This window comes from Nuphar pumila, chromosome 9, assembly GCF_984573655.1.
Source record: "Nuphar pumila chromosome 9, dmNupPumi1.hap1.1, whole genome shotgun sequence".
Lineage (NCBI taxonomy): Eukaryota > Viridiplantae > Streptophyta > Magnoliopsida > Nymphaeales > Nymphaeaceae > Nuphar > Nuphar pumila.
This window is the reverse complement of record NC_143257.1, coordinates 4,545,246-4,563,987: the sequence shown is the minus strand read 5'-3', so window position 1 is coordinate 4,563,987 and position 18,742 is coordinate 4,545,246. Positions and strand designations below refer to the sequence as shown.

Below are 18,742 nucleotides of genomic sequence, written 5' to 3'. Positions count from 1 at the left end.
GGAATGAAGGATTGTGTACGCAAGACGGAGACTTGTATCATGATCCCACCAAATATCAGAGTTTAGTGGGAATACTTCAGTATCTTACATTTTCCAGGCCTGATATCACATATTCGGTCAATCAAGTTTCTCAATTCATGCATGAGCCAAGGACGGGACACATGGATGCAGTAAAAAGGATACTGAGATACTTGAAGAGTACTGTTGGAGATGGACTTTTGTACACCAAAAGTAGATCCATAATTTCTGCTCATGACATTATTGCTTATTCAGATACAGACTGGGCCGGAGATCTTGATGATCGAAAGTCAGTTTCAAGATATGGTGTTTTCATTGGTGCCAATCTTGTTTCCTGGAGTAGTAGAAAACATAAGACAGTGGCTAGGTCTAGCACGAAAGCCGAATACAGGGCGATGACTGCTGCTACGGCAGAAGTAACATGGACTAGACATTTGTTAACAAAGTTAAAGGAGCCGATTGCTAGTTGCTTTTTCTTTTGTGACAACCAAAGTGCTATTCAAATATCTCTTAATCCTATTCATCACAGCAAGACCAAGCACATTGAGATTGATCAACATTTTATCAGACAGAAGATTGAAAAAAAAGAGATTGAGCCTCATTATGTTAGAACAGAAGACCAAGTGGCTGATTTGTTCTCTAAGGGACTCACAAAGTGTCGTTTTTGGTTCCTAAAGAGCAAGTTGTCCATGATTCAAAACCATGCACAACTTGAGGGGGACTATTAGACAGGGCAAATATCGTGTATTTGTATTTAAGTTTGGATCCGGATTCGGATCCAAACTACTTTTGTGTAACATGTCCAACATATATTGGACATACTTGTAAATACTTGTAACTTATTAGGGTTACTTGTAAAAAACCATGTATTAGGTTTTGTTTCATATATTAAAAGAAAGAGATCACGATTTTTTCACTATGGAAAACGTGATTAGTTGCAGCCTCATTCTCTTTCCTCTCTGCAGTTTCCTGATTATCGATTTTGAAGAAGTCTAACAGGATTGCCACTATGTACGTGATGAATATCTTAGAGGAACTATTACATTGCCTTATATCACATAAGAGTACCAGTTGGCAGACTTCTTCACCAAAACTCTTCTTGCTTCCCGTTTTATTTTTCTTCTTAATAAACTCTCGTTCATCTCCCCGTAAAGTTTGAGGGAGTGTTAAAATATATGTATATATATACCCAATAGGGGTATTTTGGTCCTTTTACATAGTTGTTTCTAGAAACAACTATTTCAAATAGGGTAGATTTTTTTTTTTTTTTTCTTTTTTGTCTTTTTTTATTAAGCATTGGGGGTCCCACATAGAGTCGTTGGGACCCCCAATGGTCATAAATATGACCGTTGGGGGCTCCCAACGACACCATGTGGGAGCCCTCAATGGCTTTCCTTTTTCCCTTTTCTTTGTGTATAAATAGGAGACTTCTCCCCTTGTATTCTTAAGCTTGTGAGTTCCTTAACAATAAAGTTATTTACTTTTTACTTATTTTTGTAACCTTTTAAAGGATTTTTGTATTGTCTCATAATGACTTCTCTTTTATTTCTTTCTTGTGCCTTTGTGCTTGTCCATTATTGGACATTGTGAATGCATTAACATTCTTGTATTACATTTCCGTATACTTCATTACACCATATGTATCAAAATTGGAGTGTCTACAACAAGGTTGCCTGATTAGGAAGCGGAAGTAGGAAACAATATGGGAAGCAAAAGCGAGAAACAATGCATTTTAAAATGTATAGGAAGCGGAAAGCGAGGAATAAAAAAAAGTAATATAAGAATTGAATGGGAATAAAAATGAGACAAAAAAAAACTAAAATATAAGTGACTATTCTTAAATTTTATAAGTTTTTAGTGTAAGAATTAAATTTTCAACAAAATTTAAAAATGATGATTGCCAATTTAGCGAAAGTACATGGAAGTGAGTGAGAAGCATGAGAGAAAACACATAAAAACATGAAAAGTAGAGTGAGAAAACTTATAAGAGCATATGAAGCATGTGGAAAGCATAAGAGAAGCATGGGAGAATCGAGATTCCTATAAATTTTTGGAAGCGAGGAGTATCGTGCTTTCAAAGTGAGTTTCCGAAAAGCGGGCTTCCCACCTATCTAAGAAGCTTCTGCTGGTCTACAGTAAGATAGAGGCATTCTTTTGTGGCATCTTCTTTTAGAGAATCATATACCTCATGTTTCTTTTAAGTGCATTAATGGTTTTGTTCAGGTTCTTGGAATGAAAACCCTTTACAGACAATGGTGTTTGGCTTCAACTTTTAGGGCCCATTTGATTCATGGGAGAGGAAGCCCTTTTCACACAAAAAGGGCTTCCTTTCCTGCTCCCTGAAACAGTCCCGTGGGAAAGTGTGGTTCCCACAGGGTCCCTCTTTTCCCTCAAAAGTTATTCCCACCAGAAGAGGTGGGGAAGAATTTTCATGTGAAGGGGGGATCCAGTGGTTTTTCTGCATCGCCTTTTTGCATGAAAGGGGTTGGCAGGGGGGGGGGGGGGGTTCCGGCCTTGCAACAAACTGGCTCTCAGGGAAGTTATCAATTAGGCTCTCTAATGAATTTGGCACTTTGAACCAAAAATTTCTGTTCATGTCATTTATTAGTAAAATGCTATTTTCCTTGGGATCAAAAGAATCAAGCAAAGAATTCTGATGCTTGATTTATTAATAATCTGTTCAATGACGCAATCATATAATGACAATTCATTTGATTGTACATGCAATGAACATTTTAGTTGAAAGTTGTTCCTATAATTTTAAGTTTACTTGGATATAAGATGTGTAGAATCTGTGAGACTTAGTTTTCACTCTTATCACAAGAACCCACTGACATGGTTTCTCTATCAGACAAATCAGAGAGGAGAACTATCTAGTGAATTTCTTAAAGGTCTTTCAGCTGCAAGTCTTAATGGCCGTGCTCAGATTGTGCATGATACTGCTATGAAGGAATCATCAGAAAGGAAAGAAAGTAACTCAGGTGATTTGGTTTTTTACTTGGATGGAGCACACAGTCCAGAGAGCATGGAAGTTTGTGCAAGATGGTTTTCTCATGCTGTAAAAGATTATAGGAAATCTGGCACAGGCAGTGTGAAGGAAAGTGAAGATGGAATGTCAAATGAACCTGACAAAATTTTAAAGAATGTGAGTTCTTTTTCTGTTCCAGAAAATGTAAATATTTTTTTCAATAATTTTCATGCGTTATGATTATCTATTTCTTTGACTGGTGGTTTTGTCCATTTCTGTCATGGAATCATTGAAATGTTCAACGTGATGCATGAAATGTCATTGTAGGTTCTTTTATTTAATTGTATGGAGGTCAGAGATCCTCAAGTCCTTCTTCCACAGCTTGTCAATACTTGTGCTTCTTGTGGTAATAATGCCCATCACCATTGTATGTGCCTATTTATTTGCTACATAAAGGATAGTTTTGTAGACATTGGCACACTTGATTTTCCTCAACAAATTATATTTGACTTTGACTTGTAATATGAAAATTCCTAAGTCATAGTTTGGTCGTTCCAATGGTAAGCTCCATACGGTTTAGTAATTCTTTTTAATGTTTGCCTGCTCAGGAGTCCATTTCTCCAAGGTACTTTTTGTTCCAAGCTTGTCTACATACAACAAGGTCCTCTCTTCTACGTCACCAGTACCTTCTAGCATACCCACGGATTTGTCATGGCAATTTACTCTCCAAAGAATGTGGGAGAAACTTATTCATGGAAAGGGTAATAATTCCTTTGATCTTCAACATTATCATTTGTATTCAAACTTGGTGATTTCAAGATCTGCTTCTGTTTGAATTTTGAATTTTGTTCTTTGAATGATATCTTTTTTCTTGTCTGAATCAGATGTACAAGTAGAAGAAAGCTCATATTTGCATTATGCAGAAAGGGATCCTTCCTATGCGTTTCTCTTTGGTGATCCTACTCAAAAATGTAATCCAGATGGTAAAGCCATTGCTTCCAGTGCAGTCATCCCCTCATTGCCATTGACAATTAAATGGCTGAGGGAATGTGTCAAGCAAAACCCATCTGTAAGAGTTCAGGTTAGAAAGTGATTTTTAAAAAAAATATTGTATAAGTGTTAATTTTGTAGCAAAACCACACCTTGTGCAAGCATGATGACTCACTTTTAAGAGGATGAGTTGCAAACTTTTGTTACTTGCTCAGCTGAGCTAGTTGGGTAGTGAGCTAAGGTATAATATTATCATTTCTTTTAATTTTTAATGGAATTACTGTTGGACTCTATGACATGAGCAAACTCATGGCCAGAAGTTTGATATGGAGAAAATATTTCCTTGCCTACTGAACATTCTTAAGTTGCAGTGCCAACGTAACCACCTTCATTCAGGGTGCCTTGTCCTTTTCATTGCTTGGTGTGCTTACACCCTCTGACGAAATGAACACAAGCTTATGATTATTGCTTATTGGCTTTTTTTTTCTTGTTCGTGACATCCTTTGAGGAAATGAACACAAGCATATGTTTACTGCTGCTTGGCTTTTTTTTTCTTGTTCATGCTGGTATTTGACTATGCCTCTGCATCAATGTTTGATGTGTACACACTATCTCATAACTCATGGTCTGAGTCGCATTCCATGCAGACAAAATTCATCCCAAGTTTTGTACTTGGGAAGCTCACACAATTGAAGTCCTAAGTAGGTTAATTTGAAGATAGCTCTTTTCTTTGGCAAAATTTTACTGAACACCCTCTGCGGCAGTGACCAAGTTCTTATATACAAGTTTATGATTACTATATATTTGCTGCCTAGATGTTTGTTAGAGGCACATCATGATGGATTGTGACTAAAAAAGTAAAAGCTTGAAAATCTTAAATTTCTGGATAGCTAAAAGTCAAGCATTCATTTATTGAGTGTCAATGGTAATATTAAGGAGTTCATTATGATTCTTTGGTTTCAGGTTCTTGTGACAGGATCACTGCATCTTGTTGGGGATGTCTTGAAGCTACTTCGAAGGTGACAATCAGCTCCAACCATTTATTTTGCATATTATATGTAATTGTAACAAGCAAGGTTTGTTTTATATTTTTCAGATTCTTTACTTCATGTAATACTAAATTTCTTTCTCTTAAGCATGGGATAAGCCAACTATTATGCATGATTATTATTCAAATTTCCTGGTTTGCTTGTTGCAAATCTGGTGAAATGGTCATCAAAGCAGCTAGCCATGCTTTTTGAACTTAAGTACACCTGTATTCCTTGTTGTTTCTGTTCGAAGTTATTATGAGTCTAGCCATAAAAACTAACAAATACAATGTGCATTTCAATGTTACGAATACTTTGTTATCTTAGTTAAAGGTTTCTATTGTGTGTGTGTGTGTGTGTGTGTGTGTGTGTGTGTGTGAGAGAGAGAGAGAGAGAGAGAGAGAGAGAGAGAGAGAGAGAGAGAGAGAGAGAGAGAGAGAGAGCATTATTCATTATAAAGTAAATTTATGAGCATACAGGTGAACTTGAAAATATTCCTGCAAGGGCGGTTAGTTAATGGAAAAGGATTACAATGAAGGTGTTACCTTGTGCAAGTGGTTTTTATCTATTGTTATATTTCATAAGGACCTGAAAACTCATAATATATCATCTTTTTGAATGGTATATGGGCAATGTCTATCAATAACTCGAACTCTTGCATTAAAGGCATCTACTTCAAGTAAATTAATATGTTGATACCTTGTCTAGAGTAAATAAACAATTGCACAAGATGGACACTATTTTCTATCCACTGCAAATGGTTGTTAATTGTATGAACTATTTTACGATGGACTGGGGAGGGGGGGGGGGTGCGGGGGTGCAAGCGATTGGTGAAGTAGGTATTCTTCGTTGATATAGTACCTTGTCTAGAGTAAATAAATAATTGCACAAGATGAGCACTATTTTTTATCCACAGGAATGATAAAGTATTTAAACTTGGTTTGATTTACATGATTAATGATGGAAATTCTTTTCAAGGAAAATTTGCAGGAAAGATCATAGGAAATCTGTCACCTGGGTACGGGTGCAGGTGCGGAGGGTAGCAATTCCAAAAAATGTGGGTATGGAGACACGGCTATAAATATATCACATAAATACAAAATAAACAGAATATAATCTAAATATATATATGCCATATCTAAAATATATATTATATACTGAAAATAGAAAGTTATAAACTGAAAATCTAATTATAAATTATAAATTAAATATAAACTTGTAGGTACGGAGGGTAAAATGGCATGTCCGAGTGTCAACGCATGTCGGGATACGCTTGTTGACACAAGTACGGAGGAAAAAAATGGAGTGTCTGGGTACCATAGTAGGAAATCCTTTATTAAACTATAAAATGCTTGCATCATATGCTTGAGGCAACTAATTTGGATGACCTGAAGACAATAGGTACTTAAAATCAGCATGATGAAGTTTTTAAGACATGTATTTTCAGATAAAAAGAAGCCTTATACCTAGCATTTGAATGGGTGATTGACTTGCCAAAAAAAGTTTAGCTCAGTTTATGTTAATGACAATACTAACTTGTGTGGACAATTAGAAAAACAGTAGATACTGGCGGGGCATCCTTGTATGTGTTATTATCTATGATATAGTAAATTTAGTTAAACTGACGAACGGTCATTGGTCAAATGAGAAGTTGCAATTGTGGCTTAAAATGTATGTTTTGGGTCAGATAACAGCAATTCTGACTTGGGAGATCATGGAATTCCTAGCTTGGAATGTGAGGGGTTGGGCCTTAAATGGGCTCGCCGGTGTTTGGGGAGTAGCTCTGCAAAAAATCAGTGGAGCTGGCAATTCTTCTGGAGACCAAGGTAACAGCAGAGTATCTTAATGTCCTTCGAAAGGAATTTTTTGAGCTCTCTTTGATGGGCAATTTCGAATCTTCTCCACATAGTAGAATAACTGTCATGTGGAAGGGAATCAGATTAAAGTAGATCTTCTTCAGTCTTTCCAATCCATGTCTTTGCTAGTAGAATCTCAACAGGAATTGATGGTCTTAATGGTAACTATGCGAGCAATAGCTACCTAGAAAGAAGACAGCTGTGGAATTTATTGAGACAGCACAATCTTGAAACTCCGTCTGAGTTGGTGACTGGAATATTACCAGAACTAGGGAAGAAAGATGGGGTGGCACAGGGCCTGCAATTGGAATGGTAGAGTTCAACCAGCTGATCAGTGTGACTGTGAACTGGCAGAACTTGTAAAATGCACTTGGAACAACAATCATAAGGGACTTTCAGGGCTAGTGAGATAGATCACGCTTTTGTCAATCACCATTGGTTGTTTGCCTTTCCTCAAATCTGCCTAGATTAGGCTCCCAAGTTGTTTTATGATCACAATGCCGTGGTCATTACAGCCACAACTCGTAAGGTACCTTTCAAATTGTTTGATTTTTGGTGAGTCAAAGATGACTGAGAATCAGATTAGGGAAGGTTGGGCTGCTGTTGTCAATGGCTGCCCCATGATTAGGCTCCTCCAAAAATTGACATCAGTGAGCAAAAGATTATCTCGATGGAGGACAGAGGCTATAGGGGACCTCTCAATTAGAATCAAGGAGGTCAAGAATCAGTTGGTTGAAGCTCAAGCTCAAGTGGATGCTGGTAGTCAGGCAGCCCTGGAAAAAGACTTTTCCCTAAGAGATGAACTCCCATCTCTCCCGGTTATTGAGGAATCCTTTTGGCGCCAAAAGACGTGCCATCGATGGCTTCTGAAAGGAGATGGAAACCCCAAATATTTTCAAGCTTTAGTGAACCTCAACATCTAAAGAAGGCACATTGACTACTACTACATAAATGAGGACAATTCTATGGCAGTCACTCAACGGGAAATTCAATACACTGCAGTTGATTACTTTCAACACCTGTTTACCAAACCAGATCCTGTTTTAGCATGGAGTGAAGTAGTTGGAGACAGTCAAGACAGAGGAAAATGTTTGTGTAGTGTCTCAAGTTTACAGTGAAGAAATCAAAGGCATCATTTTTGAGATGGATGGTAGTTGTCACAAGCCAACCTTGTAAGCACTGTTGGGCACACAGGTGGGGGATGGCACCCGGTGTTTAGGGGCCGATGTGTATGCATAGTCTTGATGTGGATGGACGCTGTTGTGTACAGTGGGTGTTGCAAGACAACATCGTTGGTACAACCAATCATGTAGGTGGTAGATAACACTCGACATTTAGGTAGACAATAGATGTTTTGGCAGAAAAAATGTGTGCACTGTCTGGTATTGTGAGGGTCGAAATGTGGCAAGGGGAGTGTGAAACACGGTTGAGTGGAAAATTTATCAGACATAGTGGGCGGTATGCGTTGGACAATAAGTGACGTGCGGTGGTAGCTTGCTAACAATAAGTGACGTGCGGTGGTAGCTTGCTATACGATGGGCAACAATATCAACATTGGTGCGATGGTGTGTTGTTATGCATTGTGTTGGGCCAATAAATTGGAGGATGACTTTAGAGATTTGGTTAAATACCTCTCAACTTAGGATAAAAACATCCTACGCATTAGCATTCAGTACGCACAGGTGTGCATGTGATTTAGGGCTAATTCTTCCGAGGATCACATTAGGTGGTCTTAAACGTGCATGGGAGCACGGGGCCATACAAGTGAGTGCCTCAACGTCAATGAGTGATCTGAGTAGCGTTGCTTACTAAGACATGTAGCTATCAACTGGCTGAAAGGCTGAGGTCAGTAACAACCTTTCCCTAGTCATAAAGTACCTACAGGTCCCTAGGTGACATTTTTAGGAGGCTGCATCGTAGTCTTCATGGTGCGATGTTGTTGGATTTGGTTATTGATTTGAAGGGGTGTGAGCGTCGCCCCTTTTTTGAAACTCTAACATTAATTGCTTCCACACATTTGTGAAAAGTATTGTGGCGCTATAAGGTGGTATGGGAAGCCGTGGCTTGGGCTAGGTCGCTATACATGAGATGGTGCATAGGGCCAAACATTCATCTAGGCAGCTACACATAGGGTGACATGACAACGATTGTTTCGGTACTCACACATGGGGGTGATATGCAGGGCTAGGTCCATTAGGCTAGTCAGGTGTTAAATTCTAAGTATCAATGTATATATATATATTTTGTGTATGTAAACTAAAATACCCATCTAGGGTATTTCAATCATTTCACTTTGAAATAGGTGTCAGTCCTCTAGGGATTGGCTTGTTATTTTTTTATTTTTTGTCTTTTTTCTTTTATACTTTATAGTTGTTGGGCTGGTCCGATGGCTTGTTGGGCCAGCCCCCTAGTCTCTTGGAGTGCTATTTAAAGGGACTCCTTGTATGAAAGCAATGCTTTCTTAAGCATTTTATGAATCTGAATTTATATTTTTTTTATCTTTTGTGTTGGCCCTTAGTGGCTATTGTGTGCATGAGTTGTGCTATTGAGTTTATCCTCACTTTGTGATTGTATTGTCCCTTGGTAGACTATTGTGTTTGTACTCTCTTTAACTCTTATTGGGTTCTCTTTTGTACTTTTGCTTGTTTAATTGCATGGTATCAAAGCCCAAGGCTCTTGGGATTGTATAAAAGCTTCTCCAAAGATCATGATTGCAAAGCAAATATTCTTCGCATTCTTTGGTAAGTTCTCTATTAACATGAACAAAAAAAAATTCAAGCTAAATGACTCCAACTGTTTGATGTGGGCTACTGCTATGGGGCATCATATTAAAGACAAAAAACTATGGGGGTATGCGAGTGATACTACATACGAACCACAACTCATACTCACAAAAAAAGATGGTGACCAAGTTAAAGCTCTTAATTATAAAGAAAGAGAGAATGAACTAAAAGAATACCATATCAAGGTGAAAGATTGAGAAGCCGATAATGCCAAATTCTCTCTTGGTTTCTTAATTGTATGGATATCAAAATTAAGGCAAGTATAGTTAAATTCAAAAAGACATGTGAAGCTTGAAATTTTCTTAAAAATATGTTTATGCAAAAAGATTTAGCACAAAAAGATTTTTTTAAGAGAAATTTTGAATTATTAAACAATTAGATAAGAGTGTGAGAGATTACTATGGTTCTCTCTCACCTCTTTGGGATGAATTTGCTTTGCTTGCGCCTAAGTGGGAAGACCCCACTATTGAAATAAGGCAAAAACAACTTGCGGAATAACATTTATTTGCGTTCCTATTCAGATTAAGACTCGAATTTGAGCAAGTTAGGTCCAATATTTTACATAAGACCATTACCACCACTCTTGATGATGCTTTTGGAGAGGTGTACCAAGCCAAGACCCAACTTGGCATGACTAAATAAAGTGAGGAAGTGTTTTAGCCTTGTCAAGACCCGACAATAATGTTAAAATATATTTACCTTCTCATTTTTGGAAGAATAACAATGGAGGAGGGAGAAAATTTATTTACCATTTTTGCTAAGAACCAAGACACATCAAATCAGAATGTCCCAAACTAAAAAAAAGGTTGCAATCGTTGAAAAGACACCACCCAAAAAGGGTGATGAAGCTATCACAAAAGAAGGAGATCTTAAGAATTCTATTCACCATCTAATGGAAGCATTACATTAATTCCTTAAGACTTCTTCTAAATCTACTTCCAGTGTTGCCGTATCTACTTTTTCTCTCCCAAGCACACTCTCTTAGATTCTTGACTTTGATGCCTCCTTTCACATGATCCTTTTAGAGTCCCTCTTATCTGAATGCATTTTTTTTTATAATCTGTGTTTTTACAGCCGATGAAACCAATTTAGAAATAAAAAGTCTTGAAACATTCATAAACATTTCAAAAAAAATTCAAGTTTCATTATTCCAAAACTCAATTTTGGATTATGGGCATGAGGTCTCCTCATCAAAAAATTATTGGGTGTAGGATCGCCAGTTAGGAAAACTGATTGAGGAAGACCATAGGAGGAAAAATCTCTACTATATAGATTTTCTTCATCTTCCTAAAGAATAATTTTATAATTTTGTTAAGGAAAAAGACATTCTTTGTGGCATCAAAGATTAGGTTATCCTAATGTATCTAAGATGTCTCTTTTTTCATTTTTGAAAGACTCTTGTATTAAAGAGTTCATCTGACTGTATTCTTGGAAAAATAAAAAAATTCCTTTTGAATCAAGAACTTTTATTTCTTCTAAACCTTTTGAAGTTGTGCATTCAGACGTATGGGGATCAACCCCAGTCATATCAAAAGGTGGGATCTATTATTATGTTATATTCATTGATGATTATAGTATGTATACTTGGATCTATTTTTTTGAGTATAAATTTGATGTATTTTCATGTTTTAATTTTTTTTACAATATTGTGCAAAACCAATTTCAAAACAATATCGTCATTTTTTTATCAGACTCAGGGGAAAAATACTTGTCTAATGATTTCAAAAATTATTTGAAAGAAAGTGAGATTTCATATCAAAGATCTTGTCCGAATATCCCTCAACAAAATGGCTCGGCAGAGAGAAAGCATCCACATTATTGAGACTACGAGAACTTTTCTTATCTCAAAAAATGTTTCAAAAAGTTTTTGGGCTAAAGGTGCCTTAACCTTAGTTGTGATTTATCTTATCAACTAAATGCCCTTATCTTCTTTATAAAACATATATTCAATTTAAAAACTTCATCAATCTTTTTCAGATTTAAGTAGATAAAGAATTTGTAGACGTAAATGTTGTGTTTTTTGAAAAAAAGACAAATTATCCCCCAAAGCCATTAAATGTGTATTTCTTGGTTATGCCAATATGTTTCAAGAAATATAAACTTTCTCGAAAATGAAAAAGGTTTTAATGAGCCTAAGAACGATCTTGAGTATTCCTTTCTATTTGACTTATTGCCAAAGAAAGTTTTTGATGAACTTATACATGTTAATGATGATCTTGATGCCAGGTATTCCCATGGAGGATACCCAAAATCGTGATACTCAATTTTATTCTAGAAGAACTATTGAACACCCTCCATGTGCACTTGATAGGTACTCCGAAAACTAAAATCTAAGAGAAACTAGTGTTAGAAAATCTAGTAGAACCTCTAGACTTCCTGAAAGGTTTGTGTCATATGACACATTTTCACCTAGATATAGAGCATGTCTCATATCTATTCAGTTATTTCATGAACCCTCAACCTACAATGAGACTAAAGAAATTTTTGAATGAATTAGTACCATGAACCTAGAATTATGAGCCCTTGAGAAAGCCAAAACCTGAAAAATCCAATAACTACCTAAAAAAAAAAATACTATAGGATGTAGGTGGGTTTATCAATCAAAACCAAAGGGGATAAATCATTAGAAAGATATAAGGCTAGGTTAGTGGCCAAAGGTTGTTCCCAAAAGTATGTGATAGGCTATGAAAAAAAATTTGCTCTTGTAACTCGTATGACTAGTGTTAGAATACTAATTGGCTTAGCTTCTATTAGAAAATATCCTATTTACTAATTTGATGTTAAAAATGCCTTTTTGAATGGGGACCTAAATGAGGTAGTATACATAGATCTTCCTCTTGGTATTATGATCGAGAAGAAAAAAGTTATTTGGTTAAAAAAAGTTTTATATGGGCTTAAGCAAACCCCAAAGCTTGGTATGATAGGTTTAATAAAGTTATGTTAAACTTAGGTTATAAATCTTGTTATATTAACATTGTTCTTTTTGTCAAAGATACACATAATGACATTCTTGTTCTTCTATTATATGTTGATCATATGATCATTACAAGGAGTGATAAAAAGAGAATCAGTGAAATTTAAAATATTTTTAAAAAATATTTTGATATGTCTGACCTTGGTTTTTTGAAATATTTCTTAGGTATTGAAGTGACTTATTCACCTAGAGGATATATCTTGTCTCAAATGAAATTGGTTGCAACATTTTGTTGCAAAAATCTGAAATTTTTTATGATAAAAAGTTGGACATACTAGAAATTGTAAATGCAAAATTAAGATTGGAAGATAAAACTCGTCTTCAATTGAATCCCTGACCTACTTATCCATCAGTATACTCAGCCAGTCAATTTCAGCATGCCCCCATCTACAATGCATATAAGTGTTGTTCTGTGAATTGTCAGATATATAAAAACTTTTATAACTAAAAGGATATTTTTATCTTCTTCTTTAGATTTAATTGCTTATATTGATGCAGATTGAGGAAGTAATTTTAATGATAGAGTTTTAACTACTGGTTTGTGTATTTTTAGGAAACTATCTTATATCTTGGAGGTATAAGAAAAAATAAGTCTCTTTGTCATCCACCAAAGTTGAATATCGAGTCATGACAATAACAACTATGGAGATTATTTGGTTAAGGAGTCTATTTAAAGATATAAGCTTAGTCATCTATAATCCTTTGAATATGCATTGCGACAATAAGAATGCTGTCTACATTGCAAGCAATCATACCTTCTATGAATGAACCAACCATATAGAGATGCATTGCCACTATGTCTGAAAAGAATTTTTGTGAGAATCTATTGAATTGCCTTATGTGACTTCAAAATGTCTGCTGACAATTTTTTTTTACTAATGGTTTAGCCAAACCTCAATTTTTATCTCTTCTTAGCAAACTTTTGGCGATCATTCTGTAAGTTTGAGGGGAAGTATTAAATTATCTATATATATATATATATATATATATATATATATATATATATATATATATTCTATGTATGCAAATTGAAATACTCATCAGGGGTATTTCAATCATTTTAGTATATAATAGGTGTCAGTACTTTAGGGACTGACTTGTCATTTTTTAGTTTTTAGTTTTTAGTTTTTCTTTTCTTTTTCTTTTGCACTTTATAGTTGTTAGGCCTGGTCCAATGGCTAGTTGGGCCAGCCCCCTTGTGTCTCGAAGTGCCTATTTAAATGTACTCCCTCTCTTGTATGAAAACAATGTTTTCTTAAGCATTTTATGAATCTAAATTATATTTTTTATCTTTTGTGTTGGCCTTTAGTGGCTATTGTGTGCATGTGTTGTGCTATTGAGTTTAGTCTCACTTTGTGATTGCATTGTTCCATAGCGAACTAGTGTGTGTACTCTCTTTGTATTCTCTTTAACCCTTATTGGGTTCTCTCTTGTACTTTTACTTGTTTCATTATATGGTATCAGAGCCTAAAGCTTTTGTGATTGTGTAAAAGCTTTTAAAAAAAATCATGGTTGCAAAGCAAAGATTCTCCATATTCTTTGGTTTGTTCTCTATTAACATGGGCAGAAAAGAATCCATGACGATGATTGCGTTTAAGCTAAACGACTCCAAGTATTTGATGTGGGCACCTCTATGAAACATAGAGCTATGGGAGTATGTGAGTATGAACCACAACTCATACTCACCAAAAAGGATTGTGACTAAGGCATTTAATGATGAAGAAAGAGATAATGTAAGGTAGAAGATTGAGAAGTCGAGAATGCCCAAATTCTCTTTTGGTTTCTTAATAGTATGGATCTCAAAATTGTGGCAAATATCGCCAGACACCACACAAGCTCGCAAAAATTAGCTCATGATAGTAGTAGTTCCTTGGGACTAGATGGGTTCCCAGTGAATTTCTATAAAAAAAATTTTGGGGTTGGTTGTAGAGGACGTTTGCAAAGAAATATGATTTTTTTTAAGAGCCATCGTTTGGTCAGAAGTGTCTTGAAGGTCATCTCTCTTCTAGTTAGATACCTTGGAGTTCCACTTTTTGAAGGGGCACTAAAAGCAAGCATGTGTGAGCCGCTTGTGGAGAAATTTTGAAAGAAATTGGATTTTTGGAAAGCAAGACTAATTTCCTTGGCAGGGAAGGTTACCCTCATAAATGCTTTTTTCGCTTCCTTTCCTGTCTTCTAGTTGTCCAGGTTTGTTTTGACAAGTCCACGATCAAAGAAATGGAGAGAATCATGAGAAGATATTTCTGGTATGATTCCTCCACCACCTTCCACACACACTTGGTTAGCTGAAATTCTATATGCAAACTTGTTGAGGGAGAGGGGTATGGGAATTAGACACCTAGAAAAGCAGAATGAGGTGTGTCTGGCCAAAATTAGCTAGTCCATAGCTACCTGTGCAAATAGTCCTCTGGTGAACCTGTTACATGAGAAGTATCTTGGAAAGGTTTCTATGTGGGTCGCAAAGCCAAGCCATCATGGATGAGCTGGATGGAGGTAGGAGCAGAGCTGAAGCTCTGTGCAGATGTACAAAATTGGGTAATAGAAACAACACCCTTTTCTGGATGGATCCTTGGATCGACCATAGACCTCTCATCCTATCTCTGCAAGGAAGAATGTCCACAAAGCAATATGATAATTGACACCATATAAAAGTTGCCGAGGTAATTGACATGGACACCTAGCCAGAATATAAATTTATTCATTTGGAAGAGCAGAATCAAACCTCATTAAGTGTGAATCTGGAAAACAAAGTCTAGAACCCTCAGGGGGAGGATAAAATGGTGTGGGGAGCATCAAGAAATTTCTCAACAATGGAAGTTTGGAATTTTACAAGGGTTGGAGGCACTGAGTCCCACTTGTACCGATTGATCTGGTGCCAAGGCTTCTTCCCAAGGGCCACAATGACTCTTTATTTTGCATCCTATCATAGACTGCTGACTCAAGACAGGCTTTGTAGATTGGGTCAAGTGATGGCGAATATGTGTGTGTTGTCCTAAACACACCAACATTTGTTCTCCTGTCCCATGGTGAAAAAACTGTGGCTCAGAGCAGTGTGGAATTTTGAGACACCTTCCTTCAGGTGAAGTAGATGAGGCCTTAAGTGAGGATTGCATAAATTCAGAGAAGCTGATTGCTCAGAGTTGGATTTTGTATTTTTAGATCCTCATTTGGAAGATATGGTGGATGAGGAATGAAGCAATTTTTGGAGAGAAAAATGGGCAAAAGAGAGAATTTTGGAAGAAGGATATTGTGTTGTTCGTGAACATGTGCTGAGAAGTGAGGATACTTCATAATCATCCTAACCAGATTGGTGGAGAGTGGGGGTGAAGAACCATCTTCCCCCTATGAGATGGGTGAAGTTGTATATAACATAGACTCTTCTAACAGGGCACCGCACCCGCACTACACTTAGACATGACTTCATTTGTGTCAGGTGAAGTCAACCACACAGGTCCATTTCTATCCAAAAGTAAATCCAGTTAACCCTATCAAGTCTAATTTTATCTCTCTCTCTCTCTCTCTCTTTATATATATATATATATATATATATATATATATATATATATATATATATATATATATATATATATATATATATATATATATATATATATAAATGCACACACATACATGTAGTGTTAACTTAAAACTGTTAAAAATTATATATATATATATACCTTCCTTACACCCAACACCCAAGTTTTTTAAAGTGTTGCATTGCCACATCCGCCCGTATCCACACCCGCACCTATGTGACATAGGTGAAGCTAAATGTATTTAAATGCATTTAAAGAAAGATGGAAAATGGGTTAGAAGCTGGAGAATGAAGGTTCGACAGTGGGATATGTGGCCACGTATTCTCAAAGTAATTAATTTGGAAAGCAAGATCAATTATTGAGAAATGTAGAAGGGACTTAGCCCATGCTCTGAATAGGGGTGAGGGCAAGCTAGTACAGTTTTTATGTTTTGACATGTCACTTTGATGGATGTATTGTTGAAAGAGTGCCAAATAGGGGTGTCAACGGGTCTTGTTTACCCATACCCGACCTGAAGCAAACCCTATAGGGACCAAGTATGGTGATAAATAACCCATTTAAGACCCACAAATTTTTAATGTAAAAATGATAAAATAAGATGGTTGTACCGGGTATGATCCAGGTCTGGTTCATGTAGTTCTTATTGGATTCAGGTATGGTTTTTTTTATAGTGGATCCGATTAAATCCGGCTCCAGACTCGATACCATACTTGAAAATTGGGTCTAAGTTAGGTTCCACCTGGGTCTGAACCAAACCTGACACTTTGGACGGAGTCTTGTGTAGCAGGGTGGTGGTTCAAAATTTGATGGAAGTTTGAAGGTGAGGTCTTGAGAAGCTTAGGGTGTAATTGGTACTAGGGGAAAGTGTGATTTTATCCATATCTTGGTATATTCTATGATGGAGACTAAATTAGAGATATTTGAACAAATGAAAAAAATAGGAAAAACAGAAAACAGAGAACATGTTTCAAGGGTGCCCTATGGTTAGTGGCCAAACGTGAATGCAATTGAAACTTCACTGGGGTCTTTTGTCAAGTACTTTGGTATTATTCTAACTTCGTTTTTGAAGGTTTTCCTTTATTGATCGTTGTGTTGTATGTGTTCATATATATATATATATATATATATATATATATATATATATATATATATATATATATATATATATTTAAAAATGACTGTATTGTACATTAAAAATGATGCCCCAAAACATAAATAGATAACTTTTTAGGACCATTTTACCCTTCCTACAAGTGAACATCATGAAATTTGTGTGATATATCGTTTTGCTTATCGGCTAAGGCAAAACCTCACTTAAATGTATATTTGTACATATTTTTTTGCGGTCCTTAAGAAGCACTAAAAAAATTATGCTATTTATGCAGTTTTTTTTTGTTAATCATAAAATCACAAATACTTTAGTAAAATCACATATTTTATACAAAAGTCATGAGACATTGTTTGATCCTCATTTCTCCTTTCTTTAACCGTCACTTAAATATATGTTTGCACCTATTTTGCAAATTTAGGAAACTTCGCAAATACTTATTATGAACAATAACCAAGACTTGTGATTTTCGAGAATTCAGCAACAAATGATATGCGGTTTTATGAAACTTCACAAACAATTATTGCGAACAATAACCAATATATGCTATTTTAGCTTAAATATTTTGCAACAAAGAGTTGCGAGGATATAGAACTCCACATTTACGTTTTGCAAACCTTCTTTGGCATAGAAAAAAGTTGCATACAATCGGTGGCCATAGATGAAATGACAAATCTCTTACCAATGTGATGCGCCCCACAAATGAGAAGAATTTTATTTTTTAAGATTGAAGTTTGGGATTGATGTTACTTTCAATGCTTGACCAATGTTTCACCTGAGTGATGCCCAAATCCAGTAGTATGCCTAAGTATCGCAATGGCAACTCCCCCCTTTAGCACTTGAAAATTGTTGATGCGATATTTTTCAGGCCTCCATTTTCTTTAAATACTCATACTTGGCTTTTAGCTCCATTTATTTGTAAGCTTGAAATTGTTGTTAAACATTGTAAGTTCAGCCACAGAGAATTTAAGTTTTGGATTGTTGCCTTGCCAAAAATGAGCAAGTCATTAGCAAATAATAAACAAAAAAATGATCGTATTGTACTACAAAAATGGTGCTTTTTCAAAAAAACCTACCATTTGCCAAAATTCGCCCGATGACTAAAATCACAAATGTTGGTTGTTAAAATAACTATTTTAACCTTCGCATGTGCGAAGCTTCTGAGGATATGAAAATTTTCTCCATGATAAAGTTTACTATTGATTTTTGACCCAGAAACACGAAAAAAGACAAAAAAAATAGACAAAAATATCTTTCCAACGATATCTAAAATTCAAAAAAACAATAAAAAAGAGAGACAAATCGGTGCGTAAGCTTTCTAATGCTTACCAAAATCACCTTGATCTGATGAGCGGTTTGAGAGAAATGTCTTCTGTAAGTTAGATTTTTTAGATGTATCACACCCTTTAACTAAAAGCTAGATTATCACGATTTTCTTTGCAAACCTCACGAAATTATAGGCAAAGATGAGGAAGTTTGCA

The 18,742-nt window shown here is 35.9% G+C and overlaps 1 protein-coding gene across 4 annotated transcripts in view; it reads left to right on the top strand.

Annotated features, from left to right (window-relative positions):
- Positions 1-5,336, top strand: part of LOC149828262 (folylpolyglutamate synthase-like) — an 88,426-nt gene extending 83,090 nt beyond the window's left edge. For 3 of the 4 annotated variants that reach the window (XM_090017483.1, XM_090017481.1, XM_090017482.1), the window contains 5 exons: positions 2,870-3,163; positions 3,314-3,392; positions 3,595-3,747; positions 3,871-4,067; positions 4,940-5,336. In XM_090017483.1, the coding sequence (XP_089873609.1) occupies positions 2,870-3,163; positions 3,314-3,392; positions 3,595-3,747; positions 3,871-4,067; positions 4,940-4,999 (783 nt within the window). In that variant the 3' untranslated portion in view covers positions 5,000-5,336. The remainder of the gene's footprint in view (positions 1-2,869; positions 3,164-3,313; positions 3,393-3,594; positions 3,748-3,870; positions 4,068-4,939) is intronic. The other variant, XR_016434264.1, reaches the window with a different exon arrangement.
- The last annotated feature ends 13,406 nt before the right edge of the window (positions 5,337-18,742 follow it).